Below are 21,967 nucleotides of genomic sequence, written 5' to 3'. Positions count from 1 at the left end.
AGAAAGGGGGATTAAAAATTGGGTCTATAATGGGAAGTAGTCATGTATTCCTCCGTGGGCTTAGCTGCTCCCTAATGCTCTATGGGTGCAGAGCCAGGCTACTCATATCAGAATTTATACAGTCATTTACTGTAGGAGACACGAACAGTGCAAAGGCAACTCTTGTTCCCACCCTCATTCTTAAATACAGACTTGCCTGTGGTATCTTCTGCGTTTCCACTAGATAGCTGTTTATCTGTGCCTCTCAGTCTCTCAATCCTCATATCTATGTGCAATGTTTAATTAATTTTCTATTATTTCCAATGATGTAGTGACACTACTTATAAATGATACACCAGTGAAAGTGATGGATTTGGGCAAATATAATAGCCTGTCAGTCTTCACTAGAAGCTACAATTAAATCAAAAAGATAAGAAAAGATTACTGTAATTATTTTGACAGTGAACTGATAGAAGTTTGCCCAAGTGACACAGACTACAGAGTGCAAAATGCCAATTGCTTAGAAACAAGTAAAATACGATATACCATTTTTCCTTTGCTCCTGTAGGACTTTCTACAGAAGTCACCTCATAGCCTTAATCTGGAAAATCAAGTGACCTATCTCCAGGATCAGGCAAAGCTCCATTCAGTCAAAGACTTGTAGAGTCCTTGCTAGGTAAAAAGGGGTCCAGTAGGTAGAGATTAGTTCAGTTCTGGGCTCCCCAGTGCAAGAGAGACTTGGACATACTGGAGCGAGTCCAGCAAAGGGCCTCTAAGATGATTTAGGGACTGGATCATCTCTCATACGAGCAGAGGCTAAGAGGGCTGGGACTGCTCAGCCTGGAGAAGACTCAGGGGGATCTTCTCAATGTGTATAAATATCTGATGGGGGAGGAAAGAGGATGGAGCCAGGCTCTTCTCAGTGGCACCCAGTGACAGGACAAGAGGCAATGGGCAAAATTAGAAATACAGGAAATTGCATTTAAACATAAGAAAAAACTCTTCTACTGTGAGGGTGATTGAGCACTGGCACAAGTTGCCCAGAGAGGTCATGGGGTCTCCATCCATGGAGATACTCAAAACCCAACTGGACCCAGTCCTGAGCAATCTGCTCCAGCTGACCCATCTCTGAGCAATGGGTTAGTCTAGACAATCTCCAGAGGTGCCTTCCAACCTTGGCGATTCAGTGAGTCTGCCTCTGACACTTCATGCTCCTTTTTCTCTTCCCTGTAATTCTGGGGTTACGCAGAAGCCAGCTGAGCAATGACTGTCTCCAATTCTACAGAGTCTTCCCAGGATGAGCTGAACATGAGGGCCTCCTTCCTTCCTCTCTGAAAGGAGGTCACTGGCTCTCTGAAGTCCTACATCAAGAAAGCCTGTTTAGGAAAGCACTTACCGATTTGCTTGGCTGTGAGCAGGCTCTTGAGTCACTGAAGACATGGGGGACTTAAAAGAATTACCTACAATTAAGTTAATGGACAAACATCCTTCTGAGAAAAGATGGACTTAAGTATATAGATAAGTTCTTTCCTCAGCTGGGGTCTTAAAGTGTTCTTGGTCTGATATGTTCAATCTTCTGACCGTGCCTGGGTTCTCATGGCCTGTGCATTTATTGGTGGGGTTTGGACTGAGTGCCACACTTGAGATTTATCTGCAATTCCCTTATAAGCAGCTGTGACTACTATGCCCAACTTCACAGGCTGAGTTGTAGATAATTGTTCTTGCAGCATCTGTACTGGCTTCTAATTCATGTCTGGCTTCAAGTAGTTTGATTGATTAAACGCGTGGTTTGGCGAACTGCTGCCATAGAAACCACCAAGCTACCACCACAGCTCAGGAACAACTTGTGTTTCTATTCCTGTTCTCCAAGCCTGGAATTTGCTATCTCTGTGTGCTCTGTAAAGCCCAACTCTGATATTTCCAGAACTTGCCATTAAGTGATCATCTGGTTTGCTTTCTCTGTGAGGAGAAGAGTCCAGGACATCAGGATACCAGGCAAGCCTAGCCGATACCTCACTCTCCTGGGGATCTCTTCTGCTTTTGCATAGTGCTAGATGGGGACAACCCTGGATAGAGACTCTTGAGCCTCGCTCCTGAGGCCAGGTTGTGGTTCCAGCAGAAAGCAGACTCTGCCGGGAGAAGAGATGTGCAGCAACAAGACACTTAAGTCCTTAGCCCGGTAGCTGGGGCACTTTGTGAGCATGGGGCTGAGCTGCCAAGACTGTATCTGTATTTTATATTAGATAATATCAGAGAATATGCAGAAGTAATTCAGAAAAAGTGACCAGAACTCCTGGACTTGTCCATCCCAGCCAGGTTCCCTAGGCATTTGCTAGATAAAAGTGGCTTCACCTTCATAGATGCTTCTGCCTGGAGTTGCCTGACTGCAATGCTTAGAGAGGGCTTTGGTTTGTGTGATGTTTTGCATATGTGTTTCTCAAGCCCTATCTTTCATTTTGCAGTGCTTAAAATATTCCTCCCCCCCCCCCAAACCTGTAGGAATGCAGAGATATGATGACGAATAGATTGACCAAAACAGGCTAAACTGAAGTCTTCCTCACTTTTTTACTACGGACTCTAATCTTGTTATCTCTATTCTGCCATCCACACGTGTGGACAATAATGCATGGAGTTGTAAACAGTGCTTTAAGGCTATGCAGATGGAGATGGCTTTTGAAAACTTGTCGTATACTAAATACTCTGCCTCTTTCAGGACATTCTGGCACTGAATGTTGCAATCTCTGCCCTGCTTGCCAAAATGAGTGCTAAAGAGAATGAAAAAGGATTAGGGAAGCATCAGTTTTCATTCTTTATTATATTATCGGCATGTACTTACAGTAGATTTAATATATACACAGCAGACTATGCATAGGGTATAGTTTTCAAGACTTAGTGCATAGCAGTAAGGGTATTTGTCACAGCAATTGTTGGTGTCTTAGTTAAAGTGTCCCTAAAATTCTGCAAAGACTGCGTTCTTAAGCATATTTCTTTAGTCTGTAGGGAATGGAGAATTAAGCATTTCAATGGAGCTGAAAAGTTGAATGTAAAATCTTTTGTTTCCCTTCAGTTATTGTCCCTTCAGGAATTACTGCAGATAGTTCATTGTAACTTACCTTACTGATTTTCTGAGCCCATATGAAACCCAAACACGACTGAGTTAACGTGCAGATTGTATTACCACTTCCACGAGAGGGTGGTCACACTACAGCAAGATGGAGGTCATGGTTTGGTTGAGGTTCTTTGTTTGGGGTAACTAGCTGTGTTAAACAGCCCTTTAATATTAGAATTCCAGTCCAATAAACCCTTTTCTGACAAAAAAAAAAGAGGGGTGACAATTGCAACCTGACATTACTTACTGTTGAATGGAAACCTGTATACATTCTCCATAGCAAACAGTGCGCAAGCTGAAAATAGAAGACTCGCATCTTGCCCGGAATTAGCAATGAAATACAGTTGGGAATTGATTGTTGCTGAATCTGACCTTTGGCTGCTGGCAGACCAAAACTGTTAAGACATTAATTTATGTTCCAATGATGTTGAGCTAGATTTATAAATGTGGTTATGTGCCTAAAGATGAAGAGAAAGGCAGGCAACAGGATTTGCCAATGCACTTTGCGGCACCTAAATACCTTTGTCCCACCAACCAGCCAGTGTGTGGATGGACACCTTTTGTGTTTGAGATGCTTTTTAAAACAGAAGTCAAAGCAACTAAATGTAAATGTGTGCAGAATGTTAAGGAGGTTTCATCACTAGAAAATTATTCAGGCTGCAATTCACCAAAGATTTTAACTTCTAAAATCTCTTGGAATTTCCCTCTGTATGAAAACAGCAACCACTAGTTAACAGAATCAAAAGTGTCAGTAGAAACACACCAGACAACTGTTTTGTCATGTCCCATGTTGGTGATGACTTATTTCTAGAGGATTTCTGGTAGTTGATAGGAACATTCTGCCACCAGAGTCGTATTTTCAGAAAGCAAGTGAACACTCTTCAGCGTAAGAACCACTTCTTACCTAATGGCATTTCTGATCTGTGTGCCAAGAAAATTTTTCATGTAATGTTATTATTTGGTCGATCCGAGAGGCCTCAACCAGACTGAGATGCCTTTGAAAGAAATTTGTTACAAACCCATTGTAACAAAGCAGTCTCTGTCCCAAAGAACTTGCAGCTGTAGTTAGGGGTGGTAGCAGGCAGTGACACCATTACCCACGCCCTGAGCTGGCTGCGTGTATAGAAACTCTGGTCCAGAAGCCTTTGGCCAATACTGTGCTGAAACTAGTGAGCCCTGCTGCATGCAAGTGGAGTGCCAGAGCGCCATGCTCAACCTGACACCTACCGTCTGCTCCAAATTCTGGCCAGCCTACGGTATGAGCGGGAATGGCAGGTCTCTGCGCTCCATCCACAGACACATGCCCTAAGGCTCCAGGTCACTTGAGTGGAGTCACTTCAGACTTGTGAAAAATTTCATCAAAACAATTAAGAGTGCCCTTGTATAACTGTTAGAGTATCATGACCTAAATAAAACAGACAAACCAAGGAAGTGCTCGCTTCTGCAACACGCAGGCACACGGACATTAAGGATTTGACCCTGCAATTTGATAAGCAGCCAGGTCCTAATCAGAGAAAACAGACAAATTTGGGTACTTAGCATGTAAGCAGTTGGGTGGAAAGAAAACTTGATTTTGATGTGCTCTTGTTATGAAATTGCTCCTTATTTCTCCAGGCTTTAATTCTCTCATCCGTGGTCTAACAAACAAAGTAGGATATTCAGCAAAAATTGTATTGTTAGGCTTGCACGTATGTGTAGTAATTCAGGGTTACCAAATTGATTTGTTGTTGCAGTCGTGGATAAAGGCAGGCAGGATCTCCCCGTATCGCATTTGAGAAGTATCATGTTTATCTGCTTTTGCAATACAGCAAATAGTTTTGCTGCTTTTCTGAGTCATCACAACACCACCATATGAATAATATTAGCAAATGCACTTCCCAAAAGGGCTGAAGTGCAGATTCCCTTTTGACAAGGCACCTTGTGGACTTTCTTCTGATTATTTTATTCTTGTAGTTACACGGGCTGAACCTGTAGTTACAGAGATGAAAGTAGAAAGCTTCAGCTTTCTGCCCTGCTTAAAATGAAGGCATGAGGCTGGATATTGCCTTTCTGCAGACTTGGGCAGAGTGCTCTGATTCTGCTGCAACACTCAGAGGTTAGATGTCAGAGTTACCTTACCCTGTAAAATCAGCTAAGAAAGAGCTGCGTTTCCTGACATACTCTTTTCCTACTTTTTAGGGACTTAGTACTTTTTTAATAAAAATAAATTTAATTTGTGGCTACATTTCAGCTCCATTGGTTTGATGGTATAAGTGGAGCAATACCGGCTTTGGATTTAGAGCAGTCGTGTGGCTGAGTCTCTCTGTGCAGCTTTCATGTGGTCGGGTGAGACATTCTTAGAATCCCCAAACATTTTTGAAGATCCTAAACTGGAGACATTCACAATTCTTCCCTCCCTTTCTACCATTAATCCTTCATGTTTTAACAAGCACTGAAGTTAATACAGCCTACACTCTTTCCTGTCACACTGGGCCCCCCTCCCTCCTTTCTTTCTCTTGAATAAAGCAATCTGTTCTTTCCAGTCCGTACTCTTGTAAATCAAAGGGATAGATGTCGACACACACCATAACCAAGTATAAACTTCCTTTTTTTAATTAAACAGGATTCTGACATTTGGTTTGAAGAAGTGTTTGTTTGGTTTTATTTATTTTTTTAAATATGTGAAGGATGTCAACTGCTTTTATTTTATTTTTAGTAGAAGACAAATTTTGTATGGTACCACAAATAATCTCTAGCACAAAATATTTCAGATGCTATTTCGTAGTTGAATAGGAAGAGAGTTGGGGAGAGCAATACAGAAGTCTTGGCATTTAAAGCTTTTAGAATTAGGAGTTAACTTCTTTGGTAAAGGTTTCCGTACACATAAATCATGTTTTAGGTACCTTTTCAAATTTAATTGGGAAAAATAGTAATTCTGTTGCTATCTTCTCTGCCGTTTGCTTATTACTATTAATTATACTTAGACTTTTATGTGAAACATAGAAATATCCAGATTCATAATAGCTGATACTAAAAATAAGCAAGACTCTTGGAAGGAACATAGTCTCTATTTCAGTGTACAAATCCAGGTATCTCAGTAGCCAGGGCAAAGTCACCCTAGAATTGCAGCACCTTTTGTGGTGCAAAAAGGATGTAATAGGGCACTCAGCCAGACAAACCAGCGTTCAGATCTGATACCGCTACTCTCCATGCTGATTCTCAGTCCTTGGCCTGGCAGGAAAAAGGGGCTTTATTTAGTAACTCAGTTGCTGTTTTGTTTCTAGAGGATGATTTTAATCCAACTTTACAGTTGAGGTATATCATCCGTATGTGTTCTGGGGCCACATGTAAGTGTGTGTAGCAATGCAAGCATGAGGAGATGGTCTCCTGATTGCCTGGTCAGAAGAAGGTAGGGCAGCTCTCAGAGGTACTGAGAGTGCTTAGACTCTTTAAATGCTGTTCTTGAGGAGGAGGAGTGAGAGCAAAAGGTTATGAGTAAATTGTACATGTACTTTTGGCCTTTGTCTTTATTTATTTATTCCTCAGGAGGGCAGGCATAGGTGATCAGAGGTCCAGTTCCTATTATTCAGTTCCTGTGGATAAAGGACTGTGAGTTTGGCACTTTTTCGTGGTTCTAGCTAAGTGACAGTACCACAGCTTTGTCCCTCTGCACTCAGTCCCTCTAAGCCAAGTCCCTCAAGCATGGAAAAGGATCTGCCTCTTCATGTCAGCTGCAGTTAATTTTGTTGCCCGCTGTTGTCTGTGTTAGACTGACCTATAGTAGCACGCCACAGACTGTAGTGCTTTTTCACATGTGTTTGCTCAGCTAGAAAATCTACCCAGGAGTTTCCTGTGTGCCTGCTGCAATATAACCTGGTATTTTGGAGTCTAGAAATGCCTGTGAACTCCTCAGATCACTTCTTCCCACTGACAAAGTATTGTTTTGAGATCCATCTGGTGTCAAGCATAGGCATATGGCACCAGTATGGCAGCGCTGCCTACGGGGGTGGTTGCCTGCAGAAGAGGTCTCGCTGAATGCAGTAGTCGTTGCCTATTGAAAGTCATTATTGTTTAGCACCCAGGTCTTTGTGAACTTGTTCAACTGGTGGCTGGGCAGAGTGCCATCCGAATCTACGGACACGAGCACAGACAGCTGAGTCTCTGGGGCCTTACACACATCAGATGTGGGTCCTGAGGTCAGGCTTCTCAGTAAGGGGAATCTAAATGACTGTCTGTCCCGAGCATGTGTATCTGTGGTTGAAGGGATATGCCATCATTAATCCAAATCTGGGCCAGATTAAGCTTCTAAAATAAAAACCAGCTCTGCCAGCCACTTGAAGGGGGCTCGGGGCCTGTTTGAATTGAGTGCATCAGCGGGGAGGGAGGTAGGAGGCAGAGGCAGCTGAGCAAAGTCACCACCCCCTTACCCCTATAGCGCTTCTCTCCATACGGGCTGAGACGATTTGACAGCTGCCAAAACAGGGGGCCGGGGTGTGCTGCCTTCGTCCCTTCAACTGCAGGGCCTCTCCAAGGGCTGGGCAACACTTAGGTTTCTGAGGCCAGCCCTCTCTTTGCCATGACAAGAGCACAGACATTTCATGCTTTGTTTCTTAGTTACGTTTTCAGCGCGGTTCTTGTAACAGCTGGGAGCAGGAGCTTTAGCATTCAGGGAGCGGGATCGCCCATTTGCCAGACAAAAATCTCAGGTTTACCAGCCTGGGCCTGGCTCCCCCTTTTGCCTGGGCAGTGCTCCCACCTGGAGCTAACTCAGGCTCGCTCATCCGGCCCTTTGAGAGCTGCTCACCTCCGCAGACAGGCAGAGCATGCACAGGGGATGAGGCAGCAGCACGGGCATGGTGGCACTCACCAGAAAGCCATCACCAAGATACAGGAGTAGAAAATCTGGGTGGAAGATCACAAAGCCAGAAGTACCAGAAATACTTTAGTAGGGTTGCTGACAAAGCTAAGGAGAGACAGAGAAAGCTAAATCCAGTAGACTGTATTTGCATAGAGGGAGAAAACACCAGAGCATTAAGCTAAAGTGAATAATTAAATGATTCACTGCACAGAGCAATTCAGAGAAATGAAGGTGACCAAACACTGGGGTTTGCCTGTCTCTTGCGGGTCCTGTCAACTCGCAGACACAGATGCTCTGTGGCACCCATAAAAAGATAATGCTGGGAACCTCCTATTCTAAATGCCGCTTTTATACTGTGGACACTAAACTCCCTGTGGAATTGCCTTCTGACATGATCCCTCTTACATTTCTTTATGCACTGTTGCCATATACTATGAAACTAGCTGCTTCTGTCCTCTGCAACGGGTAACTAAGCACCTACAGTGTATAAAATATGCCTAACTGAAAAACTGGGAAGCTTTATGGTCGTTATTTAGTGCCGTGAGATTTCCCTAGAAAGGTGTGGTAGAAGTGCAAAGAGGGATACGCTGTTATTTTAAAACCTGACCATGCGCTGGTTCCTCCCCCTTTGAAGTCAGTGGCAAGACTCTGTTTTAGAGGAGCAAGACTGCTTGAATCGGCAAACAAGAGGCAGCCTGGAGGCAGAAGAGGCTTACAGGGAATGGTTTCTGCTGCTCTCCTTGAGCACAGAGCTGTTCAGACAGACTGGAGACCTGTCTGCCGCTCTCTCCCATTAAGGCTAAGAAATGAATGCTTTTAAAGTTGTTAAATGAATGGGCTGGATCTTAACAGCCCTTTCTCATCTGAGTGCTGCCATTAACTTTAAGAAAATAATCACTGTATTAAGTGCTATGGAGTGAAGTCCTTAAATTGTTAAATTCTAATATTTGACAGAAGTTTTTTCTCGGTAGAAAAATAATATTGACATAATTAAAAGGATGTGAACATTTCATCAGTTAAAGAATGCAAGTTACTTTGGAGCAATACGTAAAACTAGAAGCAGCGCAGAGGCCTTAAGTCCGTGTCATGTCTGTAGGTTATTTTTGAACTTTATGAAAAACACACTTTAGCAGTTTATATCCTGACCATTCAACTGTATTCTGGGATTCTGAATTCAAAAACATGCTAACCATGAAAACACAACATTTAAAAATACACCGTCCACTTGGTTTTTTGCCCTGCTTCAGAGTCTCCCAAGTTCGTTTCGGACAAACTGAGAACTTTGTTGTGGAATGACTGTTTGAATTGGGGTTTCTTAAAATACATGTGGAGCCTTGTAGCTGCTGTGGGGTGTACACAGTGGTGGAGCTGTACTATTTTAAAATCATCTGGTTATTTCACTTCATGTAAGAATATCTGTCAGCTTAGTTATAAGGAATGAGAGGGGTTGATTAAAACAACTCACGAAGCAATTAAACAAAGAGATAAAATGTAGAACATGTGCTGTAGGGTAGTTTTAATTATAATGTATGGGGGATCTGTGGAAACCGGATGGCAGCTGCATTGTAGCTGAGTTTTAAGCCCCTCTTAGCAGTACCGAAGTCCTGTTGCTCAGAGGTGGGTTTTCTTATCTGTAAAGCTAATAGGTCCTTTGGAAATGGTGTTTGGAAGCTACCTTTTGTTGCTATGACTGACCATAGTGTAATTACTATGCTCAAGTGCTTAGATAGATACGGACTAAAATAAGCAATTATGTATACTAATCATCTAGTCATTAGATACTAGACTATATAACATCAGAGAAATGTATGCAAAAGCTTTAGTCAAGAAAGGAAGGGATCAAAGATGTCAAGTGAACAGCCATGAGAATCCAGAGAGAATGGGGAAGAAAAAAGGTAGTGGCAGCTTATTTCATTGTCTTGGCGATCTTATTAGGTCAAAAAAACAGTATTGAATATACTGCTGTATGCTATAAGTATGTCTACTAAGTTAATTTAGCATATAATCTGGCTTTAAACAATAGATATCAGGCAGCCACATGAATTCAGTAAAAACTATTTAAACTTCCCATTTTGCTTTATTCTTATTAACCTAGTTATAGACATCAAGAGTTAGCATAATTACTTCTAGCCATACCAGAAGGGGTTTTAAATCTCTGGTGTAAGACTTCAAACCAGTCTCTAGCCACTAGAAATCAGGATGAGGAGCAGTAAGGAAAGAAGACGACACATCTGCCCACGTCAAAGTTTTTACAACCCCATCCAGTCCTGCCAGAGACAGGGTCATCAGCTAGGTAGACATTGGGTCTAGTTCAGCTTGGCAGCTCCTATGTTCCCAATTCAACAAAGTTTACTCTGCAATGCTTTTTATGCAACTGAAATAAGGTAATTTAGTTAACCCTTTGTCATTGAGTAATATGGGTTCACACATAAGAACATCACCACTTCAAAATATCCAGTCATTAAACTATAACAAAGATTTGTTACCAGAACTCATTGGAAACAGCCAGAAAATGAATTTTTAAGAATGTGACCACTAACAGTGAATTTAACTTTCTGACTGTAATTGCCGCAGCAGTTCAAGTCTTGCTCTGCGGCTTGTAAGCATCACTAAAACTGCCCATGAAAAAATGACATTTGCTTCTGTTTGCAAACTGTCTTTATTAGTATGTGAATTCTCAGGAAATTCTATGAATGCTGTAACTTTTGCTTTCTAATTTGCATAAAACAAAGACATAACATCCAGGACCAATTATATAAAAATGGGAAGTAATTCCTTAGAAAGAGGATGGAGGACTTGAAGGAGTTACAGCTTGTTGCTCTTGGCTGTAGCTTGTTGGCACATGAAGGTGCTGGGGACTGTTCCCTTGAGGACGTCAGATGTTGTATGTTATTTTAAAGAGACTGGAAGGCGGTAGTTGGGATAGATACCCATCTCCGTACTGGCTTGTGGGGCACTCTACCAGATAGCCATGGTAACCGTTACACCAGTCTGGCTCCTCAGCATCCCCAGCTAAAGTAAATGTACAAAGGCAACTCAGCTGTCATTAAAATGAGGAAAAGCTCATTTCTGCTCAGTGTAAGGGAAAGTGTGATTCCCTCTGTTATTAGAAGAGGACCTCTCTGTAGCAGAGAAATCAGTCATCGATCCAACAGTGAGACACGGCTTGTCAGCTGATGCTCTCAAGGCAGCACACCTTGAGGTGAACTTTGGAGGGTCTCTCACAAACTCACCTCAAATTATTTGAGAGTTAAAAGCTAGAAGAGCAATAGGGGAAGAGCTCTCCCTGATGGGAAATCATGGACCAGGATGCCAACCTCTGTTGGGTTGGTATCTGGTTACTTGAAGTTCTCACTTTTGGAAATGAAATTAAGCACTTCCCCATCACTGTCATGGAGAGGTTATCTCAGGTTTTTAGCATCACGCTAAGACTCATCCTCTGGTGCATATTTTCCCTAGGACCAATGGAACGACACATTTTAGAGTCAAAATTAGCTCTTTGCATGTGTCCTATTGGCTTTAGCAGAATTACTGGTGTGCAAGGAATATGAATAGAGCTCATACAGTGATTTCTAAAATACAAAATGCTAATTACAATATGCTTCCTTACGGAGATAATTGAAGATGACTGACCATGTAACCCCTCTCTTCTTCTCTACCTGTTTTACTCCAGTCCTCCGTGATGTCTGTCTGTTTTGCCCGCTTTCACCCAAACCTGGTCGTTGGTGGAACATACTCTGGCCAAATTGTCTTGTGGGATAATCGCAGTCACAGGCGCACGCCGGTTCAGAGAACTCCCTTATCTGCTGCTGCTCACACGGTAAGGGTAAAAATCACCTCCTCCTTTCCTTAGAGGAAATGGTCAGCGGGGAAGTGGAGCTGTCTAGTTGTGTCTACAATGCTGGTTGCCACACAGATGAAAAAAAAGTGTGGCCCTTGAAGGGAAAGAAATAGATAAGAGAGATGTACAGCCACCTCCTGTAACTGCTTAACCATCACACTTCGTATGGTCAGGTCAGGAGATTATCCTCATTTCCAAGGAAGAGGGCAGGATCAATTACAACACTTGAGTGAGGGACCTTTGTGCCAGCACTTGTGGCACTGTGACTCTTGCTCTCCATTGCCTGTAAAGAGAGCCAGGTCACTATAGGGACTGTGTGTCTGTCAGTCCAGCATGGCAGGCAATTTGAATCATTTATGTTGTCTTGTACACAAGTTTCTCTTTTGAACCAGATTAGGCACCTACGGTGGTCTCAGTGGAGTCCTGTAAGTAGGCACTGGTGCCCTTGAAAAGAGTGTGGCAGTTTGCTTCTGTTTTCCAGTAGAGCAATACATAAATGCCTGTCATGGTCTCCTACTCCAGACAGGGCCATAGGGCAGAGCTTTCACAGTGAGGGGGAGTTTGTTTCAATAGAATGATGTGGAAGAGCATTTTGCCAACACACACAGATACCTGCAGATATACTGATGGTGGCACAGGGCTCCAGTGATGCCTGGGAGATACACAGGCAGAGCACTAGCACAAAACGCCTGAGAAGGAAGAGAGTTTTTCTGTGATACAAAGATGATGGTGGTGGTAGAAGACTCTCTTACATTGCAAAGTACTCATATTGTGCCGGAGGAAGAGACAAGCCTGGATTGCCTGCTAAAGTGTCCTCACTCTGCTATGGTGCTGACCTCCAGTCCATTCTGCACTCAGATGTTGTGCAATCTTGAGCTCTCCTCTTCCAGAGTTTGGGCTCAGGCAGCCTGTTCATAAGAGCTGGAAGGTGTACTCTGTGGATGGTAAACATACCTCATCTTGGGAGTGGGCTTGAGACCATTCCTGAGTGGGAAGCGGAAAAGAAAATACAGGCTGAAAGGAGGAGAAAAATGTAATATTATGATATAAGAATGCAGAAAAATGCCGATTTCCTGCCACATAAGAAACTGAACTACACAAAGCACTCTGAGAGATAAGATAATAATCTTGTTCTAGCAGAGCGAAGGATCAGACAAAGTGATAGGTCTTTTGCACCTCCAGCTTTTACAATTCTGCGATTCTTATCTTTGGAATTTGCAGATCAAGGTTCAGCTTTTAGTTGACTGTGACAACATAATCCCTGATGTTAAAAGACAACTCTAGAAGCCGTGCCACATGAATTAATGCAAAAGATTCAGCGTGGGGCCAGTATTATGATGGCAAGTCTCTTGTATTAAAAAATGACAGGTGTGCACAGACACGCTTAGTGGGCCAGGCAGTACAAATATTGTTCCCTAAGTTTCCACTATCATGAATGTTGATGTAATAATCTCATGATATGTGCCATGGGTTGCAACGTCAACATTGCTTTTCATTTCCCTAATGTTTTTGCTCATTTTGTCACCAGTAATGTTGTTCAATCTGCATGAAAAGAAACAGTCTCTCTTGGAAGTGCAATTTAGAGATGTAGCAGACCAGAAAACTAGTGGCAAGAAGCTGACTATCACTGAAAATTGAACAACTGGGACTCAAAATCTAGTGGAAAAGAAAAGATTAATGGGAAGTAATTTGTTTACACTCAAAAAACGTTAAAGACAAAATTGTACCTCCTGGAATTATATATTAAACTAGTTTTATTATTGCAATAGAACAATATGTGATGTTTTGCTTTTGACAAATATAAATAAATGACTTTCAGTTGCGGATGGGCACTTTATGTGCTGTCATGGATTGGTATAAATAAGAGTTTACACAGTCTAATGTGAGGAAGCATGATGTTTTTAAGGAGTGATCAGATTTTACAGTAAAAGAGTGCTTACTTTATGTTCATATATAGGAATCACTGTAAACGAAGTCTTGATTGCAAAAGTCTGGCTTGAATCCTAGCTGCCAAGAGAAAAAAAAAAAGGAATAAATTAAGACAACTCTGCTGTAGCAATGTTTCTTTATGTACTGCTAGATACGTGAGTTGAATAGTCATTTTTTAATTTGAACTTATGCCATATGTGAAAAAAGGATTTTTCTCTTTTCTTTCTCTCGCTTTGTTTATTTGAAACAGATAGAGTGTATTGTTATCACTGACTTAAACCTCCCTGAAGTTTAGTATCACTGATTGCCGCCTGGATTCACCAGGAAAGAGAATTCTACCCGCAGCTTACTCACTAATTTCCTTTCACACCCACCACACATCTGCACTTGGGACAACAGGAAATTTTTGTTAAGACAAAGCCCTTTTGCATGACGATTTCATTTCCAAAATAAATAAAAGCAAGCTGGCAGCAACCCTTTGAAAGGAAGGAGCTTGTTTAGACTTTCTGTTACATACAGTTGGTTGTCTTTTTCATCCATTTTCCTTACGTCTTTTCATTTCTGCCGTGAGTTTTATTGTGCATGAAATTGATGGCTGGTAGCCCTGATTAAAGCCAGACCTGGCACACTGAGGTGCTGCTGGAAAGACATGGCTCGCTTTCTCCCTCCCCCGTAAATATTTTAGATACTCCGCTGCTTGTTTTAGCTTCCTCCCGCCCACTCTGTCCCTGTCTGTTTGCACTACTGGAGGTCAAACGCCCATGAAAAAATAGTTCTATGCTTATTTCTCACATCAGTATGTGCTAATCATGTTTAGCACTGGGGTCATTAGCTCACCACTAAACGGCAAGAAGGTCCATCGTACGAGGGTAATAGTGTGAGACACGAGGGACAGATGGGGGTCCATTTCATGATCTGGGGGAAACCAGGTGCCTGACAATCTTGAGAGAAAGAGAAAAATCAGCATCAGAATGGACCTTGCGACTTACTGGTGCGTACAGGTGGCCTTCAAGCACAAGGTACCATTTCAGCAGCAATTGCTGAATCCTTCTTCGGTGTGTGCACGCACACACTGTGCATTCAGATGCTGCCCTTTTTGCACTTGGGGAAGGGGCATTTACTGGGCCTGCTCAGGTATCGAACCCGAGAGCTAGCCAGTGCTCTGAAGATTTCTGCCTTTCCCTACTGACTGGGTAGGTGACCTGCAGCTGGATCTTAAAGTAGTCTAAAATAAGTGGTAGTTCTGCCATTCCTTTCAGCAGGAGCAAATGCTAGGTTTCTAATCCTACATGGAGCTGGCTTAGAAGCTCTATAGGGATCTCTTGTAAGTTGGTCCTAATTTTCTTTAAATAAGGAAAGTATTAGTGAAAAGTATTTTTTCTTCCTGGAGATGCAGATCTTCTATTCATTGGCAAAAGAGGCAGAGAAATACAATTTTTCTTTGCTTGACTTGTATATATCTTACCCTTAATTCAGCAGTATCACTTGTACTGTTTAAAGGAAATTAAATCTTACTGTTCAGTCTGACTGATTTTTCACTCTGGAGATTGCTGAACTTGAACCATCCCTCATATGTCACCATCAGATATCAGATGACAGTTTAGGCTCAAAATGTTACCAGGTTCCTTGGAAAAGGAATAGGCCAAGTTTCATTATTGCATACTAAGTGGGATTCAGCCTCCATGGAATGGCTATGCTATGGTGAACCAGGTGTAACACCCTAAATTTAGTCACTCCACATTTATAATGACAGATTTAAAAAGGTATATTGGCCAATGCTGGAGAACGCTGATGGGCTTGTTCATGTTTTTCAGCTGGAGTACATTTGCAAATATTTAGCATGCAAGCCAAATTCTGGAAAAGTTCAAGTTTTATGCAGCTGTTTTCTTGAATAAAGTTTTCTTTTTTATTCCATTTGGATAATTTGCCTCTTTCTGCCAGTTATTTTCAGTGTCAAAAGCCATCAGTAGAATGATACGTGTCCCTGTGGGTGAAATCTCATCCACATAATTCAGTATTTTCACAGCATTACTCAGCTGGGTTGTTTTATTATGAGGAAAATGAAACTTTGAAAACATTTCCACTTCCATAACATACCTCTTAAAATTTAAACTAAAAAAAAAAACCCAAACAATTCCTATCTGGCAAAAGCCGAGGCCTGTATTTTCCAGGCACTATGTGACTACTTAATCATTCTTAAAATAACATATGAGACATTAGAAATTTGTTCGTGAAGATGTGAGAACGGCTCTCTGATTTCCAGTGTTACTGTGTTTTCAGCATCCTGTGTATTGTGTGAATGTAGTTGGAACACAGAATGCGCACAATCTCATTACTGTCTCTACGGATGGCAAAATGTGCTCCTGGAGCCTGGACATGCTCTCAACTCCACAGGTGGGTTTGTTTTCACCTATACAGGGAAAAAAAGCACCTTCAGTAGAGCAGAATACCTGCTTAATGGAACATAGCTCCTAAAAGCCAAAACCTCACGTCCTGTACAAACTAAAACCAATGGATGCACTTGAAAGAGTACAGCTTGCTTCCAGCAGTCTCTGCTAAGAGCCAAAACCCATTTCCTTTACCACAAATCATGTAATTATTGTAATACGTTAATACATAGGTCAGTTTCAAGTGAAAATGAAATAATCCATTTTAAAGCACGGTAATTACAGAAGTCGCCTGTGGTATAAATTGTACTTACTCTACAGCATTGTTTAACAAATATGGACTAGATTGCACTGCTGCTGAACACACCCTAGACACTACGGGTTTCCAAGGCACGCAGTCAGAAAGCTTACTTTGCTGCCTGCCTTCAGTAGCCAAAGGAACAAACAATGCAAATCAAAAGTTTTAGAACTAATTTCCCCCTCTGGAATGTTTGCTACTATTGTCTTTCCCCCCCTCCTCTCTGTTGTATCAGAAATGAAAGGAAACCCAGGAAAATTGTCCAAACCACTAGTGATTATAATAATGAAAACTAAACAAAGACTCTGATGCTGAAAAAGGTCTACGGAAAGCATCTTTTAAGTGTTATCTTCTGGAGTAGTACATTTTCTATCCCAATGCATCACTCATTTTTTATACATAATTTCTTAGAAAAAAATAATTTAATATCATTTTTACTAAGCATCATGGGATCTGATCTTGTTTCAAAATGCTGCGTAGAAACTCCTCTTAATGATTCCATTAATCATCCATTAATCATGCATTAATGTGCAATTACTATCAAATTATTTGCTTTTCAGTGTTGACACAAGAGGTGGGACTCCTCTATCCTAACCTTAGCCGTCTAAAGTTAGGTTCGTGTCAAGTCTAAGCTAGTAATTTGAGTTCCCTTTACAGTTAATGTAGAGAGAGACTGGGCACTTCTGGAGGACGACTCATCCCATTCCAGTGTGAAATACCATTTCAGATACCCACCATGGGCTACAGAACTGTCAAATGTTAGGATGGAAGGGGCTTCTGGAAGTCAGCCCATCTACTCCCCTACTCAAAGTGAGATCATGTTGCTCACGCTCATCTAAGGCAACAGTATGGGTCTGGTAGTTGTGTCCTGGGACTATGAGAAACCAATACTCTTCTGCAATAGAAGTGGAGGCATCTAAAATGGCCCAGACATCTATGTTTAGGCACCTGAATCCCTTCCCCAGTTTCTCACTTAAACATCAAGAAGATAAATCCCACCCTTATGCATTCACTTACTGGAATACTGAATTTTGAAGCAGAGATTTGTGAACATCTCAGTTCCAGTACTTCATCACTCAGATGGAATTTCCGTGCTCCAAAACTGCCTTTCAACAAGGATGGGAACACACCCCACATTACACTGAAGTTTGGCGCATGGCTCACGGTGATACAGAAAAGAAAGGCACAGGATTTGATGTCAAGCTACATGCCATAGCTTTAAATTGGGAGGAGCAGAGTGTTGCTGATGTGCATCAGTCGGAAACTTTCCGAAGACACGCATCCAGAGCACTCGTGTACAGCTATGGTGTAGGTGCTGGGAGGAGAGGGTCCACCACAGTATCTGGCTGTGTCTCCACAAAGACACTAAATGATGATCTCACCTCAGAAGATTTTCACAGAAATATATGGTCCACAAGTGCTCTGCCGATGCATTTTCCAGGTCGTGGTTTGCCTTTTTAGTAGAACCAAATGTATTTCGAAGAAAAGTATAAACCAAGCAAAAGTATTTCTCTATGGGTTTGCAGCCCTCTCACAGAGATGCCCGCTTTCTTTAGCTACAGCAAAAAGCCCTTCTGAGAAAAATGCTACAGGCTTTGGCCCTAGAAGAATAGCAGCTTAGACATTTTAAACATAGAAAACATACCCACTTAAATAGCTAAAAATGAAAATTGCTAAATCATTCAACCCCTTTGTGGATTCTTGGGTTACACCATTTAGGCTGAACAACCAAAAAGTTGTGCAAAATATGCTCAAAGTGTACCCATCTTGCAACGGCCACAAACTGTTCATGCTGGTTGTACTTGCAATAACAAAAACGGGCATGCTGATTTACTTTGAAATATAGCTACCAAATGAAAAAAGAAAATACGCTTGCTGGTTTGTAGCTTGATGGTGGAGTCTAGAGGGAGTGTTTATGGTTACCTCAGAAAATCCCTGAAAAGCAATGCTTAGAATGGTGGTAGTGACAGGACCCCAACTTTTTAGTTTTGTTCTGCAAAGGGACAAATGGCACAGTCTGATAAATGCCTCAGGTGCACATGACACTATCTGTGTTTCCTGACAAACAATTGATTTAAAACATGTTTATAAATAGAAGGGTATTGCATGTTTTATTAGAGCCTGAGGCTGGCAAGTGTAACCATTAAGGTATTATCTTTAGTTTCTGCACCATTAGATTTTAAATTCTCACCTGTCATCTCTGCCTGATTTAAGATGATGTAGCAAAGACCAGTGCCTTCCAGCTGCTCTCAAACGTGTGACAGACAGCGGTGGGGATAGCAGGAGCAGTGCATCCTAGTTTGTGACATTGCATCTTCTCGCAATGTCCTATGCAGAAACCAAAGCCCTGTGGCTGGGTCAAATGATTTCTTCTTTCCCTCCTGCTACCATGTGTAACATTTAGAAATTAATTAGAAAAAAAAAAACAAAACAGCCAAACAAAAGGATGATTGCAGAATAATAACAAAGACCTGTTTTGGTAGGAGAGCATGGAGCTGGTGTACAATAAGTCCAAACCAGTGGCGGTTACAGGAATGGCTTTCCCAACCGGAGATGTCAATAACTTTGTCGTTGGCAGTGAAGAGGGAACAGTCTACACAGCCTGTCGCCATGGAAGGTGATGTTCAGCATTTTGTACTGAAATAACATTGTGTACCTGTGTTGGCGTGAGGTAGTCAAGTGTGTGTGTGGAGTGTTTCATGTTTTTTCTCTTGGATCAACGGTGTCTGTACTGTTCTACTTCACACAACTAGGACAGGAGTCGCCTGACTTTGAGCATCTGTGCTACAGCCTGTTATACTGGGGTAGTTGCCCCAGGCTCCCCGCGTGGTTGGTGGGGAGCAATGACTGCTCTTAGGGTTTGATTTCCTTTACCTTTTTCAGACATCTGCCTGAAGAAGAGATGACTGGGACCTCAGAAATGCCTCTTCCTCACCCGTGAGGTGAGACGGAGGTCTAGCCAGCTAGCTGAGATGTAGGTATCTATGTCTGGGCAGGTCAAATCAGGCCCTAGGAAACAGTTTTGTTGCAGGGTAATCAGGCCTAAACCACTCATAAGAGATGGTAATCCACTTTATTTTTTACCATCCTCAGCTCCACCTTCAGTTTCCACAGGCATATATCAGAGAAGAGCCACCATGGGCACACGCGCGTGTGAGAAACAGAGCGTGCATGTCCCAGTGCACGGCCATCCAGCAGCAGGTATTCCCACGCAGCACTGCAGGCTGCGTCTGCACAGCCAGGCTAGAGACTGAGCCCTGCTGGCCCCCGCTCTCGGTGGGCAGTTTGGACATGGCCACCCTCTCCAGGAGGGCAAGAGGGTTTTGTTGTACAGCCAGGAGCCATGCCACACTGTTTGCCCTCAGTCTGGGCTGCCGCCTGGTTTATTCGCTAACACGGATGTAGCCACAGTGTGCCACGCAGGTACACAAGCTCTGGCTGACCTGCTCCCAGGACTGGTACCCTGTGCTCTCTCACACACGGTGGTCATATCCCTTCTCCGCATAACCCAGGCTGTAGTTTAATACTGCAAGTTCCTTATTTTGCACCCCATAAATCTGCAGGATGCTAGCGTGCTCTGTTAGTTTCTGGTAGTAGTTTCATCCTCTGGGATGCTTGAAAGGCTTTTGTAAAGAACAAACTTTTTTCACTGATAGATTTAAAGCTCACCCCCACACTTCAATAGTTTGCAATGTTCTCTGAATTCGTATTTTATCATATTCTGTGTTTCTGTTGACCAAATAGACATCGATACACTGGTTTAAGATTGTAAGGCTTCTATTACGCATTCCTAATGTTGTATAAATAGTTTTACATATATTTTGTTCAATGTAATTTTTATTTTAAAATATTTTTATTTTAGCCTGACTGCTGACAGTATTGCAAAATTGTGTCTATTTAGGCATTATACTGATAGGCTGCGTGGCAGCTGATGGTTTGAATTAGTCTTAGGCTGCTAGGATAAATGAAGCATGCCCAAGGGCATTTCTCACTTCTGATCTTTCAGACATGCCTTGTTTGTTCCTCACATGAGGAGGAAGGTGCCAGATCCTCTTGTTAGCCCACCTTTTTAGCAAACCTTCTGCTGACCATCAACAAACACACTCCTTTTCTGCTGCTGCCTGTCTTTCCTAGAGCTTTTTGCTATCATCCCCATTTTATTTCCAGAGGCTCCTGTGTCCTTCAGCCCAGCACAGCGGGGAGCCATATGTTACTCTGGAAAAAGGTGTGTCAAAGCACAACAGATAGATACACAAGATGTTCTCAGTGCTCCAGAACTCCCCTTATCCAGCCAACTACATGGCAGACAGGTGGGGATAAAATAAGAGGTGTGCTTTGTACCCAGCACTGCAGAGGCACTGCAGAACTCAGCCCCTGTGAGTTCTCCAGCACATGCTGTGAGGTCTGGCAGGGGAGCCTAAGTGAGGCCTCACTGTCATGGTCAACAGGAGAGGTGAGGGGACACCACACTAGCAATATGAGGGACCAATTTCCTCCAGTGCACCTCCTCACCTCTTTGGGTACGCTGTATTCACACTGGAACAGGGCTGGCAGCCTTGTCAGAGCTGTGGCTATTTTTAATGTATTTTCTTCCATTGGCAATTTTTCCATAATGTAACTAAAAGGGTAATTTCATTATTCCCCTTTCTGTATACACTGTGAGACAGCACTGACAACTGATCTGGTGTCATTTGCTTCCAGGAAGAAGAAAACTGCACACATTCTCTCTTTCTTACACAGCGTTGTATTTTTCCTTCCTAATAGCTATTCTAGCCCCAGGCTGATGAAATGCACATCTCCCCTTGTTCAAAGTAATGACTGTATGATACCTGATCACAGGAACAGTTCCTTCACTTTTGTGAAAAAGGATTTGCTTCCTAGTGACTTGATTGACTGCTGTGGAAAGTTATTTTAGATATTTAAGAGAAAAGAATTGCTCATGATAAGTCATTAACATGTTTGCATTTTTATTTTAATGGTTATTCCTTGTGATAATGGCTTACTCAGAGGCATAAGCTATAGTATAATTGTAATTTAGAATTATTTTATAATTATACATAAATGTTATTTCAAGCTACAGTAGTAGACAGTGTATGTAAAAGTGACTAAGGCAAGTCTTCAGAAGTAAGAGAAAGTCTCCCTGTGCTGGATCCTGAGCATTGATTGTGCCCACAGCAGTAAACCTCTGCAGGCAAAGGCCTTACTGAAAGGAGACAGATTTACAGATTAAATGGAACTTTAAAAGGAAACAGGAACCTAAGAGTAAAGAAAAATAATGTTAAATCACCAGATGTCAAATCACCAGATATTAAATCACTCTCTGAATGCAAATGTCTCTTCTTCCTGCAGTAAAGCTGGCATTGGTGAAATTTTTGAAGGCCACCAAGGACCCGTCACAGGAATCAATTGTCACATGGCAGTGGGTCCAATTGACTTTTCCCATCTCTTTGTCACATCATCATTTGACTGGACAGTCAAGTTGTGGACCACAAAGGTGAGAAATCCAAGCTGGTGTGGGGTGGATAATGCTACTTGTGAAAATGCCGTTGTCAAAAATATTTCTGTATTGTCTATATCAAGTCCTAAG

At 42.2% G+C, this 21,967-nt stretch overlaps 1 protein-coding gene across 8 annotated transcripts in view; it reads left to right on the top strand.

Moving 5' to 3' along the window:
- Window positions 1–21,967, top strand: part of DYNC1I1 (dynein cytoplasmic 1 intermediate chain 1) — a 196,629-nt gene that overhangs the window by 131,949 nt on the left and 42,713 nt on the right. For all 8 annotated transcript variants that reach the window (XM_076331469.1, XM_076331466.1, XM_076331474.1 and 5 more), the window contains 4 exons: window positions 11,599–11,745; window positions 15,976–16,089; window positions 18,864–18,997; window positions 21,730–21,874. In XM_076331469.1, coding sequence (XP_076187584.1) covers window positions 11,599–11,745; window positions 15,976–16,089; window positions 18,864–18,997; window positions 21,730–21,874 — 540 coding nt within the window. The remainder of the gene's footprint in view (window positions 1–11,598; window positions 11,746–15,975; window positions 16,090–18,863; window positions 18,998–21,729; window positions 21,875–21,967) is intronic.

The sequence above is a fragment of the Aptenodytes patagonicus genome, chromosome 2 (genome assembly GCF_965638725.1).
Source record: "Aptenodytes patagonicus chromosome 2, bAptPat1.pri.cur, whole genome shotgun sequence".
In the NCBI taxonomy this organism is placed as follows: Eukaryota; Metazoa; Chordata; class Aves; order Sphenisciformes; family Spheniscidae; genus Aptenodytes; species Aptenodytes patagonicus.
Note: the sequence above shows the minus strand (reverse complement) of the source record. Positions and strands in the feature narration are given on the sequence as shown.